A 23,212-nucleotide genomic window follows, 5' to 3' on the forward strand; every position below is an offset into this window, starting at 1 on the left:
AGATTAAGCTACAGAATGGGTGAACTGAACTAGTTTTGCACTAGCTGTGACCACACTCTCTCTAATACAGGTTATTAATTCATAAAGTCTAAATAATAAAAACTAGAAACGAGCAGTTGTCGCCAACTACATGTATCCCCCGTGATCTAGTATGAATGGAATATCTCTGTAAGGACGTAGAAAGCAGGTAAAGTTAAATAAGTCACAAAGACAAAGGTTTGTTAGACAACTGGTCTGCCTCAGATGTGCAAGTATATGGAATCTGGTTACCCTAGGAGGCCGAAGAGGAAATGTAAGTCGACGGTCAAGGTCAAACTAAGGTCAAGGGCAGTGGTGGTTTTGTTATGCGACAGACCTTCTCCCCAAGATGTGTAAGCATACCAAGTTTGGTCGCGCTAGGTCAATTAGGGGCTGAGTTAGAGAGCGGAAGAGAAATATGATCAAGGTCAAGGTAAAGGTGAAATAAAGCCTTTCCTTTAAAAACCTTCCTTTTTTCCTTTTTTTTTCCTTTTCCCTTTTAAAAAAAAATATTTTCCTTTAGCTTTTGCAGTTTTTACCCGATCTCGGATCATCTTCAAATTTGGCATGAAGGTGCGTTATGGTAAAGCGAAGACGCCAATCGTTTTTGGTGTGGGCGGAGTCATCGTTGCCATGGTAACAACATTTTTCTGGAAATATTGTAGAACCTGTAACTTGTGCTGTTTTTACCCGATTGTCATGGAATTTGGCACACAGGGCTGATATAACATGTCCTATATATATATATATGTATATATTGGTCCTGTGTACCAAATTTCATGACAATCAGGTAAAAACTACAGAAGGTACAGGTTCTGGAATATTTTGACAAAAAATGTTGTTACCATGGCAATGATGACTCCGCCCACACCAAAAACGATTGGCGTCTTCGCTTTACGATAATGCACCTTCATGCGAAATTTGAAGATGATTTGAGAAGAACTGCAGCCGGTAGAGCGCTCACAAGGAAATCACTGCGGCGGCGGCGCGACGAGGCCAAATCCATAGTATCCCCCCGAACTCGTTCGGGGGATACAATTACTACATGTAAGCTACTAAAATAATATGAACATAATAGTAATAAACTTTCCTATCATCTATTTTTGGTATATCTGCGTTTGGACTTCTGTGTATGACAACGAACTGTTCATGAACTGTAGCGATAACCAATAACCGCACTTGAACTAGCAAACGATTAACATGTGAGCTTTAGCAGATAACCAGACGTGCAATACAGTAAGTCACCATATCACTGTCTACAGCAAATAAACTTGTATGGTGACCCATAGCAGACAATCAGAAATGAACTATAATATATATAGCACTGATGTCACCAAATCCAATAATTTAATTTCTTCGCTTAAATCAGAGGCACACTAATGGCAAGCCTTACTTGCTGCTGATATGTTAATTACAATGGAAACAAAACAAGACTCGTGCAACAGTTGATATCAGGAATGAGTGCAGGGCACGAAATTAGCACCGGCCCACCGGCATATGCCGGCAAATTATTTGGAGGGCCAGTAACATTGGTATTTGGTATCTGGTTTCAGCCATGTTAGCGAGTACCAACATTTTTATTTATAGCATTAATAAGCTAATAGCCTAGACTACTGTTTTACCTGAAGGATATTACGCTATAATTTATCAACATTTTACAAATTTGAAATCAAGAATGCAAGCGTGAAACATGACATTGATTTTACAAACAAAATTTCATGCCCTGGAGTGCCAGGGACTGGAAGGAAGGATGAAGAACGTAAAATCCTTCCCAGAAACTTCCCCAGCCATCCTAAACCATGAAATACTACATGACCTGCTTAGTAGTAAAGCCACAGTGATGTGAGTTCAATAGCATGGAAGGAAAATGCCCGGTCCTTTCATGGACAGGAGAATGAGTGTCGGGCACTCCTCTAGAGGTGGTGGCCCCACCCCCTGCTATGCACTGTGCGCAAATCTCTGTTGGTATGGCATTTCTACTTGCTAGAAAAACCTACTCAAGATGCCAGTTGTAGTCATCACTCTTGCGCTCCAGGCACACCACCTCAGCTCCCGGCACGCTGCATATGGGCCTGTTCCAGCAGTCGCGGATTCTCACGTACAAATTCCTCGTGTAAAAGCTCTCAAAGCTAGAGTAGAGTGGAGTATGACCCTGAAGCACATGAAAGCATGTTTGCACTTTGCATACCGACACGTTTTGAAATACACGTTAGATGCACTTTTACGTAAACAAAGATTCCTTATAGGGGGCGTCCAAGCGAGCTCAAATGACAAAGAAAGTTGTGATTTTAATGCTTGAAATTTTTCATTTCTTTTATTCTGATTTGCAATTAGAGCTGTTACAGCACCTAGTGCGATGAATTTTGTACAGTCAGCATTAATAGCAGCCCAACACGACCTTTTGCTGCGTTCAGGTACTAGTAGTATGTACTCTTATATTGATATCCCCTTCAACTCATGTAACCTTGATTAAAAAATTTTTACGATACACGTTGACATTGAAAACACTAATAAACCGACGAAGCAGTATTTGTACTTTGTCCCATACCCTTCGTCACAACGATTAACTCGTGCTATTCAGCAAAATATTCTCGATTAATTAGAAACTAACACTGCATCGTCGCGTCGTACCTTGAGATACTCCTTAGCGGAGTGTATCTCCTCTAGTCCGTGCTTCTTCATGAAGTCGCGAAGGTGGCCAAAGATGACGAGCACGGCGTAGCCGAAATACGTGATCACAGCGACGATTAGCGGCGTCTGTTCGTAGCTCTCGTGCGGCTGCTTCCGAGATTTCCGAACCGCCTGCGCCATTGATAACAAATTAAGACCGTGTTAATAAGAATCACCTTTTTGCAGCATTTTGCAGCAATAATAGCATTAATAATAGCAAATAAATAATAATAGCAATAAAAGCATTTTGCATTAATAATAGCAAATAAAAATAATAGCAATAAAAGCATTTTGCATTTTGCAGCAATAAAACTAAGAAAAATATGGTCGGCTGTTCCAGATAAATGCACATTTATAATTACTAAGATTCAACCTCGTCATAAGAAAAATGCTACAATTTTCTACAATTAGGCAGGCACAATCTTACAGTGCAGCTTTTTATAAGGAATAATTAATAGGTAACGCTACTACAACTTTCAGCATTAATTTCAGCTAAATTTGTATCCATGGGTATTTTGTGGTATAGAGTTTGTATGTAGAACTGACACCATTAGAAAGGTAGCACTTTGAAGAATCATTTGGTCACAAACCCTAAGTGTGGAAGCTGACTACAGGTAGTTACTTAATCTTGTTTTTGTATCTCCTACAGATGTAATCATCGTTTTGTTTGTCATGTAGTGGGTCAATGTCGCAAAAGTTTAAACATGAAAACATACCGGTTGTCAAAACTGTCAAGTTAATATATATTTGTATGGTGTAAGTGCCTGCATAAACAATTTTACAAACTTGGGCCTTTTTTAAAGACTTTTATGGTAGAACATCGTGACAGCAATTGCCTCCCATAGTAAAAAGGCTCACACGACACCCAACACTGTGTGCCGTCCACCTGGTCTCACATATGTAGTGATCAGTTAGTTTAACTTTAAGATATACTTTGGTATCCCCATGCATACATGACCATCAGGGTTCTCCCCAGGATGAAATTCAAACAGGGGGAGGGGAGGGGAAGGGGAGGGGGCGGGGCCGAAACCTAGGGGGGTCCGGGGGGCGTTTTTTTACCCGTACCACTAATTAATGCTTAAAATCGCCACCACACCATAGACGGTATGTGGGGTTCTTGTATATATAAGATAGCCGAGTCGGTGTACAGCAAAGAATCGTATAGTGCCGGAGGCACAAGAATAAACCACTCATGCGAAACACGTGCAATGACGTGTAGTACGCAATGGAGCGCCACGTCCGCCATTTTAGGAAGCAAAACCCGCTCCGCGTCTGTTTGATTCATAGAAATAATATTGGATAACCATGGTTAATACAGGCTCAATTTTAACAGTCGTCCGTCGTCCGTGACGACTGGATTTTCTCTCGGGCAACTAAAATTGCTTCCGTGGTTGTCCGTGTCCAACCTCTATAAAAATTGTTATATCATAATGCGCGCGTTCATTTACATACGGCCAGGGTTCGCACAAACGCTGCAAACGTACATGTCTAGACGCATTGTCTGGCTTGTTGATACAAAGATTAACATTACATGTTTAACAAACACAATGTTTCGTGTTAATTTCAATTTTTGCTCATCTGTGACTTGACACAGTGTTAGTAATGTTAGTAATGTTAATAGTGTAATGTTAGTAGTTAATGTAAATGTTATGAAATAAAATTTTATGCAACTTATTACTATTATTATACGTCATTATCCAGCATCATTTACACATTACCAATATTTTATTATCTTCATATAATGAGTGAAACAATGCGAATGGCTATGTCTGCTGTCCCCAACTCAATACTATAAAAATGTACATGTGATAGCCTTTACTTTACAGCACTGAGCATCACGTGAGCAGAGCCGCATGCAGCACATGTTTTAAATAATATCCGGACAACCAAAACTCTTGAGGGACAACCCTTTTGGTCTCTTGGTTGTCCTCGGACAACCCAAAAAAAACCTTAAAATTGAGCACTGTTAATATATATATATATTATAATATAACGTAATAGATAATATTTTTATGCCAATAGCTGTACCAAATCTCTCATTCAAGTGTACAAAAATCTAACAATGATTCATAATCGGATCATCAGATGTTACTATGTGGTATGTAGTATGTACACAGTGCAGTGGTGTAGTGTCAGACAGTGGTACAGTGCACAGGCACTTCATTGTACCGTCTCAAACAAATAATGGTAAATAAACATTAAATGTATCTACTATCAAAGTATTGATGTTTCTCTACTCTATTTCGCCTATTATTGTCGATAACTTGCTGTAAATGTCGTTTAAATGCTCATCTGCAACACACAAGTAGTGAAGTACACCGCACGTACGACCTGTGCACAAACAACACTGCCACTGGTAGGCGTATCAACGAAGATTTCACAACTCTTTCACGATGGATTTCGACAAAAAAAGAATGTTTTCTCACCTTTCCGTATTCTTGGGGAACCTGAAGAAAGACAGGTCGGGCTTACACTGACGATTCGAGCAATTTACAGCAGAACAGTAAGCTGAGCTGACAGCACACAGCAGACAGTTGCACAGTAGCAGATACAGCAGCATCCGGGAACTTCGTGTGAACTTGCTTCCTAAAATGGCGATTGTGGCGACCCATGACCTAGCTACTACGCTATGATTGGAGAATGGTTTATCTTGTGCCTCCAGCACTATACGATCTTTGGTTTACAGTTAGTCTTGGGTTCAGTACAGGTTAACTGTTTGTAGTTGTGTATTGTCTGCAGTGCATGCGTGGCACGGTAAAAATACACGCGCCGGTTGTCCTGGTCGAATGGGAATTCTTGACGATCTATTCCCGCGCTGGCAAACTTTTATTGTGGTGGAATTTAATCGGGGCGGAGGTAATTTAAACAGGGCGCAACGATTGAAACAGGGGGGAGTTTTCCCAAACGGGGCGCGCGCGCCCCGTTTGCGCAACGTAGGGAGAACCCTGACCATTACTGTTAAGTTAACGTTAACCGTAACATGCACAGAATCTTACGTTGTTTCAATGGTAAAATTACGGTATGTAAACAGAAATTGTAATTGTGCTGCAGTTGTCTCAAATGTAATGAATGTTGTCTAAATTTGGTACTCACAGTTTACAAAGCTGTTCTATTATTCTGTGAGTTTGTTCACAGAGATTTGCATGCAGCTAGATTGTGTTTTAGAGGAACATTTGAACAAACTGCAGGCAGGGGTCATGACTAGACCAATGAATTTTGTCAAAAAACGTGTATAATCAGACATGTGCCATTTTAATCCTAGAATACTGGGGTAGTGTGTTACATCCTGCACCCAGGCTGAGAAACTATGCCACCTTCACCTTTGGCCTATGTCGCTTTTATTGCAGAAATGGAAGTGCTTTCATTGTAGAATAAATCAGTTGGGTAAAAATGTGTTAATTTTTACACACTAACGTACTTCACACATTCACAACTTCACGCACAAATAAAATATATTTTGGCTATCATTTCTTATTGCGAACAGCGTAAATAAGATTCCCCCAAATCACATCTGTCAGCATGATGGCGAAAACCCCTCTGCAGTTTGTGCATCTAGGATGATAGGTATAAAGTTATTATTGGATATCATAAACTGCTTAGGTAATCCATCCCACATTATTTGACGGCCCTGCTCAGGTTGCCCTACGATTTGACTATCGGCGACTACTTTATCGCCGATTAGCAGCGTAGCAACACTCACGTCAACTTAAAGTGACTTCACGCTGTACATCGCCGATCAGATCCTAGCGTTCTGCAGGAAACGTAGACGGGTTTGCGGCCCCAGTATTTGTACTAGCACAAGCAGTTCTTTAGCACAAACAGAGCAAGCTTGACGCTGGGACCAGTCCAGTGAAAAAAATACACGGGGGCTCAGGGCGATTTAGCCCCCGAAATGCCAAAAAGAGCCCCGGAAATGCCAAAAAGAGCCCCCGTAAATTTGCATAGAGTTCAATGCAAACCAAATTTTAGAGTGCTATTTTAATGCACGCGAGCTTGAAAAGTAGCCCCCGAAAAATATATTTTAATTTTTTCCCTGGACCAGTCTACATAAATTTAACAACGAGTCACATGACCAACAAAATGACGCTTACCAGTTAACATCAGGTAACTTCGTGAATCTATCCTCAATTTTCTAAAAATTGCCTGTGATATCCGAAAAAACTTAATATATATTTGAGGAATGGTTTGTGCGATAATCCCTCCTTGTAAACTGCTGTGTAGGCTGCCATTTTGTTAATCATGTGACTTTTGATAATCATGTGACTCGACACGTAGCGGTGATTGGCTGCCACTCACGATTTGTCGCCGACCGCCGCATAGAAATAGAACCGTTTCTATTCCTGCGATCGCAGTCAGCAACCGTATTCTCTATCGTAAGAGAACTCATGTCGAGTTTAGTCGCCAATGTTTTTATCAGCAATCTGGCCGGTTTTTGACGTACGATCTTCAAATTTTGTCGGCGACTAGGTCGTAAGGGCGACCTCAGTTAGCCTTAACATTAAAAATCTGCTACATCTGCAGGATTTTAAATTTGTTGGAGTCTACTAGTGGCATAGTTTATTAGGTAGGTTGTGTGTAGGATCTAACACGCCACCCAAAGTGTGACACACAAAATTTATACTTATAGGGCAGAGTATTGCCTCTGGGTCAATGTCAATGTTGCCTCGGTATCAGTGAAAAAATACACGGGGGCTCAGAGCGATTTAGCCCCCGAAATGCCAAAAAGAGCCTCGGAAATGGCAAAACGAGCCCTTGTAAATTTGCATAAAGTTCAATGCAAACCAAATTTTAGAGTGCTATTTTCATGCACGCGAGCTTGAAAAGTAGCCCCCGAAATTTTTTTTAAAATTTTTGTCCTGCTCGGTATCCAAACATCGACACAGCTAGCATCACATGTAACAGCTCAAACAAATCTATAAACCTCTGGCTTGCTCGCGGTAACTGGGCGCTATACTGAATTATCAAGTTATGCCGTATTTTCTGAGATGAATTGGATCAAAACAACCAGACAGCCGCCATGTCCGCCATGTTCAGTGCGACTAAAATCGGCAATGGACCTGATTTTCACAGTGCATAGGCCTAAACACAAGGCAAGTACATATCTTCGCAATGATAATTATTAAGTTGTTGTAGATTGATGTTTCCTGGTTTTCAATGTTTTAATATTTATATATATACGAGTATATGATGCTTATTTATGCTCGCGCCAACCAAGGCCGTACGCAGCAGGGGGGCAGCAGGGGCAGTTGCCCCCCTAGAGATTTTCAGAGTATGCCTTTTAATGGGACAAATAGGGCAATAGAGGGTGTGGGGAGTACCTTTGCCCCCCCTACAGAAAATTTCCTGCGTATTTGCCCCCTACAGAAAATTTCCTGCGTACGGCCTTGGCGCCAACGCGAGTTGCAACGCTATGGTATATTATGTCGTTTCGGGTTTTCCGCGTTCCGATTGAAAAGCATGCACATTGGAAACATGGCGGTTGGCGGTTGGTTGAAATTTTGGTTCGGCTCTTGAAATTTACACTGTGCACAGCGAACTGAGGTATTAGTTTTAATAACAATGCTGGAATACTATAACTTGAAGGTTATACTTGATACAAAACAAGGCAGAAATGCTTAGATGATCATTTTATTTGAAATATACGTAATTGTTCGGTAGTTTTTGTAGAGGTACACGATTTTCCAATGGATGGATGACAGGCTGTATATTGACGTTAGTTACACAGCCTGGTCGGGTTAAGTCATGACCAGCCACTCCCCAAGAGTGACAGGTCACAGTGTCAGTGACAATTGTTTGTATACAGAACATTATAATTTATATTATAAATATAAATTATAAATTATATTAATAATTACAACTTACAAGCGCTAACCATAAACAAACAACTACTTGAACTAGGTTTCTCTACCGTAACCAATATAGGCAATACTACACTTGAAAGTTTCACATTTACTTCAATAATTCCATTAATATTAATGTATCTTTTAGCCGACAAATTAACGAATCACAATCACATCGCCATCGGCACATGTATGCTCAAATCTTCTTTAGACGGGTAGGGCCTACAGGCTACAGTACCGGTAGTTTTTTGTTACTCGGATTTCCAGGAATAGGCATCAAAATAAATCTCAACAATGAAATAAACACAGTACCTCCTCTTTCATTTCCTGTGCTGTCACTCCATTTGCTCGTACAGTTTCCCAATTGTGACCATTTTCGTGTGACTTTTGAGGAGGCATGAAAGATAACTGTTTCGTGGTCGACGCCATAGCTGGGTGAGTCAACTCGGTAGCGTATGAGTAACGGTGTTCACCATTGGAGGCTTCATGGATTATTGGTTTCTGCGCGCCAATAAGAAACTGGTTTTACAACTAAGTTACGTAGGCCTACGGTAGGTACTCTTTTTAGCAACAAATTTGAATATATTTACGAAGACATTAATTAAGTTCATAGCGTCTAAAAAATCACAAAACTGATCCACCCTGTTCGCAAATAAGGTGTGTGCTTTTTACTGAGAGAAAATAACGAAATTACACTCTTATCAAGAAAAAAAGGCAGGAGCAAGTACCGCCCACAAATGAGCGTCACATCCTGTTTGGCAGCTGCAGCGCACTTTTAGGCCGGTCGCCGATAGCAACAGACTGAGACTTGTCTTTAGAGAAGTTGTACGTGGATTTTGAATTGCTCTGCAGGTAAGATAAATGCGACCATATTAATAGAATGAAATACCAATGTAGGTTACTTTCTCTGTAACTCCTCGAGTTTTCACTGTGTTACTTTGTACTTTCAGAAATATGGAGAGTGTTGACAGAGAAGAGGAATTCGACCACAAAATGCATCAAGTTGAGTCGCCCGATTCCCTAGGTTCCGACCAGGGATTTGAGAAGCTCGAGTCTGCTAGTCCAGTATCAGCGCCAGACGATACGGCACTATACGGATATGACGCACCAGGATCTCAGTTTGATAAGAAGGACGAGGATGAAAGCGAGCAGGAGATGGAGGCAAACCGTGAGGCTGATATTTCAGAGAAAAATATCGTGATGTCCCCCTTCGAACACGCTTCCGGCGAGCAAGACCACGAGCACACACCTGACTCAGGAGCCGAGGATGTTGATAAATTTGGACACGAAGACGCGGAGCGTGTTGAAGAAGAGTTCGGCGATGACGACTTAGATGAGGGTGAGAGAGACAAGCCGGAGAAGGGACTGCTGGTTGACTTTGACGAACCCCAAAGCACAAAGCCATACGAGACGGATCTATATACTTCGCCATCCGATACAATGCAGCAGCTGCAAGAAGCTATCCTAGAGCCAGAAGAGCGTGAGCCTGAGCAAGAAGAGCCAACCCCACAACTGTCTGCTCCTGAAATCCCAACTGATCCCCTCGAAGCCGAAATGTCCCACGAGGTTCCAGAAGTTAGCGCGGCTTCGGCGGTAGACTCTGAGCTTGCCGCTACTGACACATTACAAGCTGGCGCTGAGCAAGAGTCCACTGGTGAGCATAGTACTAACACGACAATCGCTGCAGAGGCCACGTCTCCGCTACCAGCTCTGCATGGCGACACTAACGTTACGCCCGAGTTAGTTCAGCCCTCCAAATCCCCAGTCGATATTGCCCGCGAGGAGTTCTTGCAGTTGCTAGATGAGGACGAAAGAGCAGCTTTAGAATCGACTGAAGAGAAAGCGCAGAGGGTCGAGGGAGAGGAAGATAGCGCAGCTCACAAAGAGTGGAGTCCCGATACGGGGTCCTCTTTCGAAGTTGTTGACGACATGACTGATAGCAGGGAAGAGTGTCGGGAAGTACTGTCGACTGACGACACGCACTTGCACAAGATGGAAGCAAGTGGACAGCTTTCGGATTTGAATTTGACTGATGAACGACACGGTGGGGAGGCGGGTATCGAATTTGCTAAGGAAATTTTGCCAAAAACTGTATGGGAGGGGATGGGGTCCAACGAAGCTGTCCCCGAAACTGATCAGGAAGTTGTCCTCACAGGCCCTGTCCAGCCACAATTGTACGAGGGAGTCCCATCCGAGGAGAGCCACCTTGACCACGCTAGTGAGGGCGGGGTGCATGCAGGGTGGGGGGAATCGCTTCCGGCTTTGCATGGCGAGTCGCAGGGGATCACGGGAGGGGAACAGAGCTTTGCCGCTGGAGCTTCGGCGCCCATCTATGATCCAGAGTCACAGGTAGTGCCTGATGCTGGTTGTTTTCCAGAGCCCTCTGTCACACCTCTGTGTGAAGTGTCCGAGTCGACTCCCGCTCCCTATGAGTTCTCCCCGCGCAGCGAAATGCCAGGTGAAGCTCTAGTGGCAGAGGAAGCCGAGGAGGCGATCGAGTCTGTGAAGAAGGAGGAGGAGGAGGAGAAGGAAGCCCATGATGTTCCAGCTCTCAAAGGTGAGTGGTTCGCGTGCTCGAGTCGAATAAATGCACGTGAATTACAGCGATGACCGCCATTGCGATATGTTAGCGGATTGACTTTATACATACGAATCTGTTGTTTCTTTAGCATCACGCTTTTACGGAGTCATCCAAAACAGGGATAATATATTTAAGCAAATCACCGTATTATGAAAATACCATGGTAGCTTGTTTTCGACACTGCTTGATTTGGCATCTGGGTGAAGCATTCCGGTATTGATCTGTGTGCTATCGGCTACACATTTGGACCAGCACCCCTGGGCATTGGCGCTTTCCTATGCTATAAGTTGCTTTCACATCATTTCACGGAATTCCCCAGTCAGTGACCATGGAAATGATGAGCGGTGCACATCAAAAACTTGCTGTACGTGATGGCGTACGCAATTTCTGCTATGTAACTACTTTCTGCAGACAAATGATGCTTTTGTTCTGTAAAATTGTAAAATATGTCTATGAACCACGGCATGGTAATTGTCTTGTTTATGATTAGTATACGTGCAGCGCTTCAATGAGCAGTAAGCATGTTGCTGTGGAATTGTACTAAAATTAAGGTTTTACCAGTCTTCTGTCGACATTTCTCAAACTAGCGACAATTTGCTGCATGGATTTCCGGATTCCGGTAATAAGTTCAGTTAGCTTCACTTTAAACCTCATTGGTGTTTTTCATGAGCGGCACCCCCAAGTGAGGGGTGGGGATCGGAGTTATGGAAGGTGGGGAGAGTACTATATAGCTGTGTGAAACATAATTGTTAGGTCTGGGTTCGTGGCTCACGCAGAGCCTGAGAACTTTTATTATTTGGTGCTGCTATCTGGATATATACTCTGAGCCTTATTTTGAGGGAATTATTCTAAATAATAATAAGACCTGCCCTTAATCTTCTCCCCTTTCCGATTTACCCTAAATTTGTATAGAAAATCAAAATAACATGTTTTCATAGCCGAATTTAATTGGGGAGAGGGGGAATTAATCGACCTGATGATTACATAGCAGAAACCCTAATGCCAGATTGAATGTGCAACTTTGTACAGCATTACATGACATGATGACAATCTAAATTCGTTGAAAACGACCGTTGACGACAAGCAGTTTCAATTTTACTGGAAACAGCCTAACCAGAAAAAACGGTTGAATGCAGTTTGTCAGGAAAAACGCGCGTGAGTCATGAATGACTGCTGAACGTGGCCTAGTCCTAGTTTGCTGTACCAATACCGGCAATAACCCGTCCTTTTCTGTTTCCATGAACACAGGGTGCAGATGTTATTTACAGTCTGTACTGGCTGTGCGGATGGTGTATAATCACTGTACATGCGTGGAAAGGCACCTGTGTTTACGATAGGGCTAAACTGCACTGGCTTCTTTAAAAAAAAGGAACTTCAAACGATCTTTCATGGAACTCTGTAGTCACAGGTGACTGCCAGTACCACTCGGCAGCAAACTAAGCAAAAGTGCGTAGCGCGGGTTTCTGTATATTGGTTGAGTTCTACCAATATAACTATGTATGTTTATGTATATGTTTGTTTTGTGTGCGTGCGTGCGTGTGCGTCTGCGTGTGTGCGTGCGCGAGCGCGTCTGCGTGCGTGCGTGCGTGTTTGTGTGTGTGTGTGTGTGTGTGTGTGTGTGTGTGTGTATGTGCGTGCGTGTGTGTGTGTGTGTGTGCGCGCGTGTGTGTATGTGCGTGTTATGTATAATAAATATGTATATGTTTATTGTTATATATATATATATATATTATTATTATACTCAGCTTCGCGTGCTGAACCAGCACGGCTGTGTATGTCCTTACAAGTTTACGAGCATCTGCGTCCTATAGACACGCAGCACCTACATAAAACTGTGCGGTGCAGAAACCCGAGCTGCAGAAATTTCTGAGAAGCGTCGAGAACAATTTCACAAGGCGACACCGCTACAGCGGCAGTTTCTAATTTTTTTTCAACTGATTTTTAAATAGATTGTCTCTCGACGCGCGATCACATCTGAGGAAATAACACAGAATTTAGAAATTTTAAGCGCGGTGTTAGACTGTCGCCGTAAATCGAATCACCTTGCGCGTATGGCATCGGGGGACCTTTGGAACCTGTCTAACGCGATACGTTAATTGGGAAGAGCAATATTATATGGCAGTCTCGCTTGGCTTGGTGCGCATTTTCTCACGTGTTTAGCAACGATAGCACAATTAAATCATTATTATATATTATTATCAATTATATCATATTTATTCTTATTATATTCCCTCACGTTGCCAAAATGCTTGCGCCTACACTTTCAAGTAAAGCGCCACGTTTTGGGGCAACTGCAGCACGCCCAATCCTCCACCTCTGCTTATTTTACGGGCAATGATGCATGACTTGATCTGAGCTGTTGACCCAGTTACTTTGTAAGAGGAGTCGTACGAAATAAGTGTAGGGACTGTTAGCAGCTAGCTATCCGTGCCTGCGCGTGTGTGTGAAAGTGTGTATGAGAGAGAAAGAAAGACGGCCAGGTCACGTAACCGGCAGTGTCCGCGAAAGTGAATATCTCTGTTAAGTGCAGCGAACGTGTGTGTAATCTCCTGTGTCCTTTTCACGTGACGTGTGAATAGCTTGTCTTGTATCGCCGCGAAGTTCTCGTGTGTCGTAACGTCAGAACACAATCTCCGTATTAATCGAGAGGCGCCTTTGAGATGGTGAAGAGCAAAGCAAATGGAAGGCAGGGTGAGTGTGCTGAATGAATGCATGGCACGTGGTTGCCACGTGGCCTGTTTGTTGTTTGTACATGCAACGATATGCTATATATATCATCAGGAGTGTATATAATATAGATCTATATTATACAATCTATACTATACACTCTAATAAATATATACAATTGAATCTATATTATACACTCCGGATATCATTATCACTCTACACGGAACGTATTTCTTTGCGCTTCGTAGTGATTTTAGATTCTATTTGTACGTGCGTGATATAATCAACGGGCTTTGTCTCTGATTGTTTACCATAGAAATAATATAGTATAATATAGTCTCTATATATTTCCCTGTTGTTTACGTGTCCCTAATCGAGCCTGATTCTCTACATCCATATGGTCTGACAAGAAATTCTTCGCAATATACCCAGGAGTATATATGTAGGAGTATACCCTGGACCATACCCAGGAATATACCCTGGACATATATGTTTCCCCTTGTATCCGAATTTCATTAGATATTATTTCCCAATTAAAGTAGGCGTGAAGATGCAATAACGGAAAAACAATTGAAAAAAAAACGCGAATCCAAGATTTGTATGGGGGGTCTCGTAGCCGGTAGACTAGCACCACGTGACTTGCGGCTCCGTTGCACGCCAATATACGCGAAATCGAGGCCCCGTAATTTTAGATTCCGAATCCTTCACTGTAATTTAGACTAGTACTGTGAACAAATTAGATATCATTACTTCGGGCTTGGGTGCTGGTAATATGCCCAATATTGCTGTATTTGCAGTTACTCCTAATGTAAACTCGGATTGTATGTATATTGTAAATGTACAAGCATCTTTGTGGGACTCCGTATAACCCGTTGATCCGATCTGTACAGGCGGTTGCTCCACGAAATCTTTCAAGATTGCAGCATCACCTGCTAATTATAGGCCGTATCTTGCTATGTATTCCTTCCATGTAGAGATTCTAGCGTGCAGAGCTTCGCCCTTTCGGATATTATCTCGGCTTTTCATTGGCTGATACAGTTAGCCAAATTAGAATACGCTAACCTATCCCATATGCGTTATCGGATCTTATATAGCATGAGACGTAAAAATTAAACGAAGCATGGGATATATTTTTTAATCACTCAAATAGTCATAATTAGTGTTGTTGATTCACAAAACACTGCTTTTACACTAACATCCTATCGACATTAATTAGCAACAGGACTGTATGTGTAGAAAAAGTGCTGCGAAGTATATGCGTTCGCGTTTTTTTGTTATTCCTCGATACTATTTCATAACTCTTCTATCGCCTACATGTAAGTGTGTACAGCTCATATCATACTTTATAGACGTAGTGAAGTGACTTCATATACCACATTTGTTTGACAAGCGATAGAGGGGCGGGCGAAGATGAAAGTCAGACAGACACGTATAAACTATTTATATGGCAATATATTGATACATTTAAAATGACGCCGGTCCGGAAATATCCATAGCTGTATTCGCCACACGTTTCTAACTTGCAGTAGCAAGTTTCACTAACACTTGAAAACCAGCAACCGCGTCTGAAATAGCTTAGTGCGTCAGTGATAGCTTAGTGAGCATCGATTCCATTTCATCATCCTCAGCGCATTCTGCTGGCGTTATGACACGGCCCCTTCAGCGTAGAGTTTGACAATGCAGTCATTGCGCATTGAAGCGTTGCTCGAAATAATGGCATGCTCCCTGCTGTTGCTGTAACGCATTACGCAGCCACGGCAAGATGGAGGAAGACTACGAGAAAGGTTAGGCGGGCTCTTTTAACGTTTTCGTAAACTGTAAGCTCTCTGTGGGTGGAACTTTGATGTTGGGTGCATGTAGCGAGGATTAGGGTGCAAGGATATTCACGTAGAACGTTCGTAAATGTTGTTAGCTAGTACTAGACACGACGAATACAGGACTCGCACGTCACACGTCAGTAGTTTCACATTTTCAAACGCTCGGCATGCGTTTTGGTCGTTATTCGCTATATATTAAAGCAAACATCTAAGTTAATTAAAGAACAAGTGTATCTATGGGCTGTACATCTTACATCAATACATGTGTTTAATGACCGAGACTCCTCCTCCCACGATGTGTAAATATGACCATGAGTATGACTATGAGGCTCGTGTTGGTATTTTACGGACGATGTTGCTTTATTATTGCGTTTCAAGTTGTTTTTGGGAAGCGCATGTGATTTGCCACACCCACAGCACAGTGACTTTTTGTGCTATAGTTAAGAGTTGGAACTCAAGAAAGCATTTTAAACATTTTTTATTTTAGAATATATATCCGGCGCTAGCTCCAAGAAACGGTCTTGTTAGGGTTAGAAGTATAACTATAATTGTACCTAATTAGGTAAACCGACCAGGCTCTCCGACTAGTTACACGCCACGTAGTGTTAAGCGAGATGGGAACTTGTGGCTACTAATTAGGTAGTAAGGTACTAGTATAGACAATCGGTCGCACAGCCTGGTCGGGCTAATCCAGCGCCATTATTGAGTTTGTTGGGCGTGTCCAGTAATGCACTGTATACCTCTTTTGTTCTGATCTCAGGAGATGGCAATGAAGAAATTTCCACCTGCCTATGGTTAACTACTATGTATTGCATTATGTTATATTTATACTAGACAACTGTGAATGTTTTTGCGGTAAGCTGAGCACTGTGGGCATGTGCTGATGAATCTATATAATTTAATAATTATTATGAACACCTAGACACAAATTGTGATCGGTTGTAGTTCGTTTTACAACTATTATCGATTAGTGCATCACATGATAAATCGTTGAAATTCCATTGGATAACGTCGCAGGTACTATGAAACAATAGTGCCCACCTGAGCGGGCACTATTGCTTGCACGACGCATTGTTATTATAACGCATTGTGTTTTAATACAAATTGAAATTGTTCGTTTAAGAAACTTTGTCTTATTCACTTCATATTTGCCGAGTAGATTGCAAAGTCATGTGATGCACTAAAAACATTAATGCCTGTTGTTGGGGGCACTATGCTGTCATAGTGTTGCTTTGGGAAGGAATAGTGCCCCCAACAACAGGCATTAATATATAAATAGCAACTCATCATCAAGCAGCAACCAGGCATGTAAGTGGAACCAAAACTGTGTGTAATTACATTTGTTGCCAATATATTTTTAAAATGGTGTGGGGGCTAGGCTTCATTTTCCAAGGCGCATCCCAGCATCTTCACGCAGGTTACTCGTTGTCATGGCACTTACACTAATCGAATGTCAGTGCATAACTATAAGCGCAGAAAATCGTTTGATACGTAAAAATAAGTTAATACGTTTAGTACGAATAAATCTTCTGAATTGAATTGAATACACGTAATTTTGTTTGGGCTATTGCAGTTGATGCGCCGGCAGACGAGGTGACTTCATCCAGTAGCAAGGAAAAGTGTTGCATATTTAACGTGGAGAACTGGGACCCACGATGTAAGTAATCCTCTTGACAGCTATTAAGACATGATGTACATGTATGTATATACATGTATTAAGTAATGTATGTGAGGCATGTGACTCAGGAAGGTAAGGTATGTGTCTAGACGTGATGCGGCCATGATGCCGAGGCGCGCCGAGGATTGACACTTTGTGTCTTCCAATCACAGCCTACGCCGCACCTCTCTATAATATAATATAAGGTGGGGATCCATCACAGTACCAAATCGCCGATCTCAGGAACTAGGGCATTCTGCTAGGCTAGAACGGTTTCCTACGATAGAGTTTGGCACAAAAACGAAAATAGCACGCCGTTTAGCGCACTGCGCTACGTCCTTAATTCTGCTGCATTTTAGCATCTCCGTAATCGGAATAATAAACCTTCTTCGTTGATGGGCATGAATGGGGCGTCAAGGACGTGACCCGTTACTGTGTGGAGGTGTTTGGTGAGACTGTCTGCTTTTCATAAATAATGAAAGGCCCGGCCGATGCATTTCGCACCGAAGTGTAAAAATTAGGCATTTTAACCCGCTTTCGGAAGTGAACGAGTGCGTCATTAATTGAACATTGAAGTTTTTTTTTAAATTAAATAATTCCGAAAATCTCTAAAGCCCCGGCGCACATTGCCGAACATTTTGCTCAAAAACATTATCGTAGCAATGTTCCATGAAATGTTCGGCAATGTGCGGTGAAAAAGGTCGCCGAACATTTGTTCCGAACAATGTTTCTGAAAATCGGAAATGTTTGGTATCTCGAACATTGTTCGTCGAATGTTTGTCAATGTGCGCTGAATGTCGGACAATTCTAGGAACATTTGTAAATGCCTATCACGTCGATTGGGCACACGCCGATCACTCGACTCTTTACTACACAGCTACTAGACGGCGCCACGAGGTTGTTCGCTGCAAAATGTTCGGCAATGTGCGCTCAGCAATTGTTCACCCGCACATTGCCAGACAAAAACATTTGTTCGGACAAACATTTGTTTGGGAAAATGTTCGGCAATGTGCGCTCAGCAATTGTTCACCCGCACATTGCCAGACAAAAACATTTGTTCGGACAAACATTTGTTTGGGAAAATGTTCAGCAATGTGCGCCAGGCTTAACCGCGCTACTCGATTGTTTTAGCCAATGAACGTAGCTGTGTTTGTGACGTCTTGCCCGCGCGCTTTATGCTTGGCTTAGCGGGCCTCGAAATGGATATCTCGGAGGCAGGCACGTCGCAACCCGCGTGTTTGTTTACATATATATTATAGCTTTGTGACGTACGATGTTCGGGAGTTCTGCGATGATAACCTCGTCATTTCTCACATTTCTTAAGGTGCATGGAACATTTTACCAATTGAATTTAGTGGTGTCAGTTAGTCACGGATATGTCACAGTAAGTACTAACCGTATATGTTTCACATACGTTCACCTATTTTGCACACAGGCGGTCGATCATTGTGAAAAATTGTGTGAAGATTTATTTTTATTGAGACGTTCCAAGCCGCCTGTGGTACAAGGATAGAGAGCATGGCGAGATTGACAACTATGTAGCGTAACACATCGGCTTTGATCTCACAACCATGCTCTCTATCCTTGAGCCCTTTCATCAGTCTTGTACGTCAATGCACGTGCGCCAAGAGCAATAAACTCAACACAATTTCATCTCTGTTATTGTTTACGCCTGAATGCGTGATTGATCAGGGAGGGGGTGCTTGTAAGAGGGAGACATTTTCTTTGGGGTTCCGAAAAACACAATTCCACTTGACAATTTTATGGGCCATTTCAATTGGAAGCTCTGCATAATGGATCCCCAAAAAGCCCTTTGACTGACTAGTCAAGAAATTCAAAGGTTTGTATATTGCTCTTATTTAGCCGCCGATAGTTCTTATTTAGAACAAAGTCTTCATTGTTATCTTCTAAAACTACAGACCATCCGCTGACCGCTGTGGAGATGTGCGCCGGTCCTAGAATTTGGCGCACGTCTCCACTGCGGACAGCGCTTCATACTTGAACATCCCCGCGGTCGCGTGCGCATATCCCGCGGAACTGCGCGTCTCATCCGCGCGCAGCGCTCGGGATCAACAGCAAAGCTGTGCCACGCAATCTTGTATCATGTCTCTCTGGTTAGGGCATGTATAAAGATGTAAGGTATACACGGCATTACCAACGTTATAACAGTACAGGGGTAGAAATTAACTTTTGAACAAGGGAGTCCAACGGATTCCCTGGCCTCAAAAAGAGGGAGTCCATAGAAAAATGAGGGAGTCCGCAATCTAAAGTTCTAAACTAAAGTGTAACAACAATAACGCATGTGCGTATTTTGAAGATTCATGCGATGCACGTCTGCCAAATTTTCTTTGGACATTTGCTAACAAATACGGTAATTCCGTGAGGCTGTGCTCTTGAACGAATTACTACTAGTTAGTATAACAGGATTATCAGGGAGTCACACAGACTCCTGCATATGTCAAATCAGGCAGTCCGACAGTAAATCAGGGAGTATTTGACTCCGGACTCGCGTTATTAATTTCGCACCCTGACAGTAAAATCGTTTGTAATTCGAAATTCGTTAACTTCAACGGTTGCATTGACTTTCCTTATATAATGGAATGTGCGTTCCTACACAAGGTTTGTTTTATCAAAAGAAGTAGATAATCTTCTGATCTCTCCCAACACAAGTTTAGTTATTAATGCAAGTAAACATTAGCAAACATATATATCAATTGAATATTTGGTAGTTTAACATGGGGAAAGGTAGTTTAGAATGAGTATTGGTGACATGTATCTTGACTTGAGTCATCTGGTGCAGGGCACTGATTCTCAGAACATAATTATGAGTGCAAGTAAATATTGCTAAACATTTAATAATGCAACACAGGATCGGGAGCTTTTTTAGGTAGAAAGTCCAATTCATTCGTTTGAAAAATTACGCACGGGCGAAATTTCGTTTCAAATCGTGAGTAAACTGGTACAGGGTTCGTAGCGGGTCTTCCAAAGTCTTATAAGTACTTATTTTGCCAAAAATAAAATAAGGGCCCTTATTAGTACTTATTTTTTGTGAAATCTTAGAAAAGTACTTAATAGTCCTTATTTTTTGCAGTATTGTTGTATATATAATACGGAATAATTAAATCTGCTGTGCAATTGTTTATATAAATATTATTAGTGTACTTTAATAGTCAATGATCTATCAGAAAATTGCGTAAAAAAGTCTTATTTTGGCCTCCAGAAAGGGTCGTATAAGTCCTTATTTCAACATGTGTCTTACTACTATGAACCCTGTGGTACAGTGGTACTAATTGACAAATTATGTATGGTACATGGGTAAATATATGTAATGCAAGTTATCGTATCGTGGGGCATTACTGTACATGCACCGGTTTCCGTAAGCACGTAGATAGGTTTTCATGTAATCTCACGAGGCAAAGGTACTTTGTTGACAAAGTCTCAGTGAAGCTGTGCACAAGACTGAGACTAGGAGCAATACCAGGATTGATCAGTGCATACGTTTGACTTTCGTGGAGCCAATTTATTTGCAATAGCTATTTACACATAGTATGAAAAAGTGCGTGACTTGCATGGTTTCGCATTATTTATGTTTTAACCATTGTAGATTAAAATGTGTACATAGTTACATGTCTATGCCAAGCCCATGTGTAACTTGTAAGGCAGCGTGGGATGTTGCCCAATGAATTCCTATCAAGTAATCTGACTACTCTGGATTTCATCATTGGGGAAATGGCAGTGAAAAAGGCAGGAATGTTATGGCACTCCCTATCTCAAGCTGAGTAATAGCTGGAACTCCATGGAACAGTGACAGACAAGGCCCATCCATGAAGCCCAACTTCCAGAGAAAATACAGTGCCTGGTTGCTGACCTACTATTTCCTACTATTATGATATTTAAGACTATTAATTTATTTGCCGTGTTCGAACTGGAAAGTCCTGTCACAACAGTCATGTACATTTGATTGCTGCACTAAACAGATGTGTAATTTTTTGCATCCTGTCTGAATGTACTGGGCAGATGTGCAGGAAAAAAGTACGTCATTGGTTTTTGAAGGCAAAACTTGCATCCATCGTTTCCACAGCTTCAGTCGGAATGATTTGAGTATGAAATAGATAGGTTCACATGCATTGCTAGTGTAGAGGGGAAAATGATATGCGATAACATTCCAGCTATTAACTTGTTTTTGAATGCACGAAAGCAGTTCAGCAATATCAGAGAACTTAACATCTATGATTTGCATTCTACCAAACCAGCATTTATTAATATTATGATATGACATGCTATGAGTTTCGCTAAATTGTATTGAACCTGATTTTGTGTAAAACCGACATCTGGATACTACAAAGCTAAAATGTGTATATAAATTGTTACAAGCAGTAGCAGAAACAAAAACAGCAGAAGCAACAGCAGCAGTAGTAGTAGCAGCAGCAGCAGCAGCAGGAGCAGCAGCAGCAGCAGCAGCAGCAGCAGCAGCAGTAGCAGCAGCAGCACCAGCAGCAGCCACCTCAGTGAAGCCTGCAGTGAGGTAGCACATCTAGGCTGGCCTTGGGAAAACAAACAAACTGGGGCTTTCAAGGCATTTGCTGGGCTCGTTTAAAAAATACGTGGAGTGAGAGAAATTACAGCTGGGTTTGGCTTATGTTACGCACGAACCCACGAAATTCCTTAGGCTGGTTTTGACACAACACAGCATCTCTGATAGCTACAGTAGGGATAATTCTATCAAGCAAACACTCGGTAGTACCTTTTGAAGTGTTTCTGGTAGAATAATTGAGTTTAGGTATAGGAAAGTGCTTTAGCAAATACCGTGTGTGTAGGGCTGGAGGTAGAGGTAAGGTTAAATGGTGCGTGATGTGGTACATATTGTTGTAATATTACAGCTAACTTCACAATCGTTCGGTATATTGGCATATACGTAAGAAGCCATATGCTAGGGTGAGAGCCGTAGCTACGATATTAACTCCACATTCACCAATATTAATACGCACTGTAGAAGCTGAAACCAACAGCTGCTGTACACGTGTCGTCATCATTTTGGTAGATATTAATTGCCTTGCTCACGAATCATTTATTATAATGTGCCAAAAGTAGGTCCATAACTGCAAGATTCTCTAACAGTAACACTAATAAAAAAGCATGTTGATTTCAAGCAGGGTTTGCTCTTTACTGTAATAACTAAAATGTTGAATGAATGCCACAGTTTCAACTAGATTTTAATTCACATTTTTTACTTCCTATTGTAATTTGATAAATTTCTCGGTTGAGTCTGAATTTTGAATGAAAGATTTTGCTTATGGCTCAAATGGCAGCCACTAAGTTACATACCAACCAATAGTTACATGGAGATATCTTGCGTGATACAATTCTATCGGCGGGGTTACTTTACTCCTGCCAAATCTTTGTGAATTTCTCGGTAATGTGTGAATGCTTATGATGTAATGCTTACAAGTGTACAGATTTCTATTAAACTTAAATTAGCAAAAGCATGACAAAGATGTGCGTCATTATAAAAGCATTTATTATGAATGCATACATGTATTTTATCCCACCCATTTTTAATTGTGTTCCTGTCTCCTTGTGCTACACGAAAGTCTGCAAATCTACACTTAGTGAAACCCCCACAGCCCCCGACTCAGACTACAAAGCAAAGTCGATTAAATTTGCGGTCAGGTTGTCAATCATAATCCGTGAAATTCCTTGTTCGTTGGACGGTGCAACTCTTATTGAAATATAATTGTATCAGGTTTTACATCTTGTAAATGACAGTGAATGAACACGCAGACCTATGATTGAGAGGAACATGCGATAGATTGGTGAATATGTATGGGTAGTAGCAGTCAGGAAGTATCATACATTTAAGTCTCACACAGGAAGGTGATGGTATGCCCTTATATGGACATTGTAGACTATGGACCCTCTGACACATGGACGTGGCGGCCTCGAGTGCTGGGCTGTTCATCAG

The 23,212-nt window shown here is 41.8% G+C and overlaps 2 protein-coding genes across 2 annotated transcripts in view; one reads left to right on the forward strand and one right to left on the reverse strand.

Annotated features, from left to right (window-relative positions):
* Positions 1-9,065, reverse strand: part of LOC106811654 (serine palmitoyltransferase 2-like) — an 18,765-nt gene extending 9,700 nt beyond the window's left edge. Inside the window, exons 1-3 of the mRNA XM_014815355.1 lie at positions 8,841-9,065; positions 2,650-2,820; positions 2,016-2,170 (exon numbers count right to left, since the gene is read on the reverse strand). Of these exons, the coding sequence (XP_014670841.1) occupies positions 2,016-2,170; positions 2,650-2,820; positions 8,841-8,957 (443 nt within the window). The 5' untranslated portion in view covers positions 8,958-9,065. The remainder of the gene's footprint in view (positions 1-2,015; positions 2,171-2,649; positions 2,821-8,840) is intronic.
* A 206-nt stretch (positions 9,066-9,271) lies between these two features.
* Positions 9,272-23,212, forward strand: part of LOC106811657 (reticulon-4-like) — a gene marked incomplete in the record, with an annotated part of 31,700 nt that continues 17,759 nt past the window's right edge. The window contains 4 exon segments of the mRNA XM_014815359.1: positions 9,272-9,380; positions 9,479-10,182; positions 10,906-11,085; positions 17,167-17,250. Of these exon segments, the coding sequence (XP_014670845.1) occupies positions 9,483-10,182; positions 10,906-11,085; positions 17,167-17,250 (964 nt within the window).

This window comes from Priapulus caudatus, unplaced genomic scaffold (genome assembly GCF_000485595.1).
Source record: "Priapulus caudatus unplaced genomic scaffold, Priapulus_caudatus-5.0.1 Scaffold560, whole genome shotgun sequence".
In the NCBI taxonomy this organism is placed as follows: domain Eukaryota; kingdom Metazoa; phylum Priapulida; class Priapulimorpha; order Priapulimorphida; family Priapulidae; genus Priapulus; species Priapulus caudatus.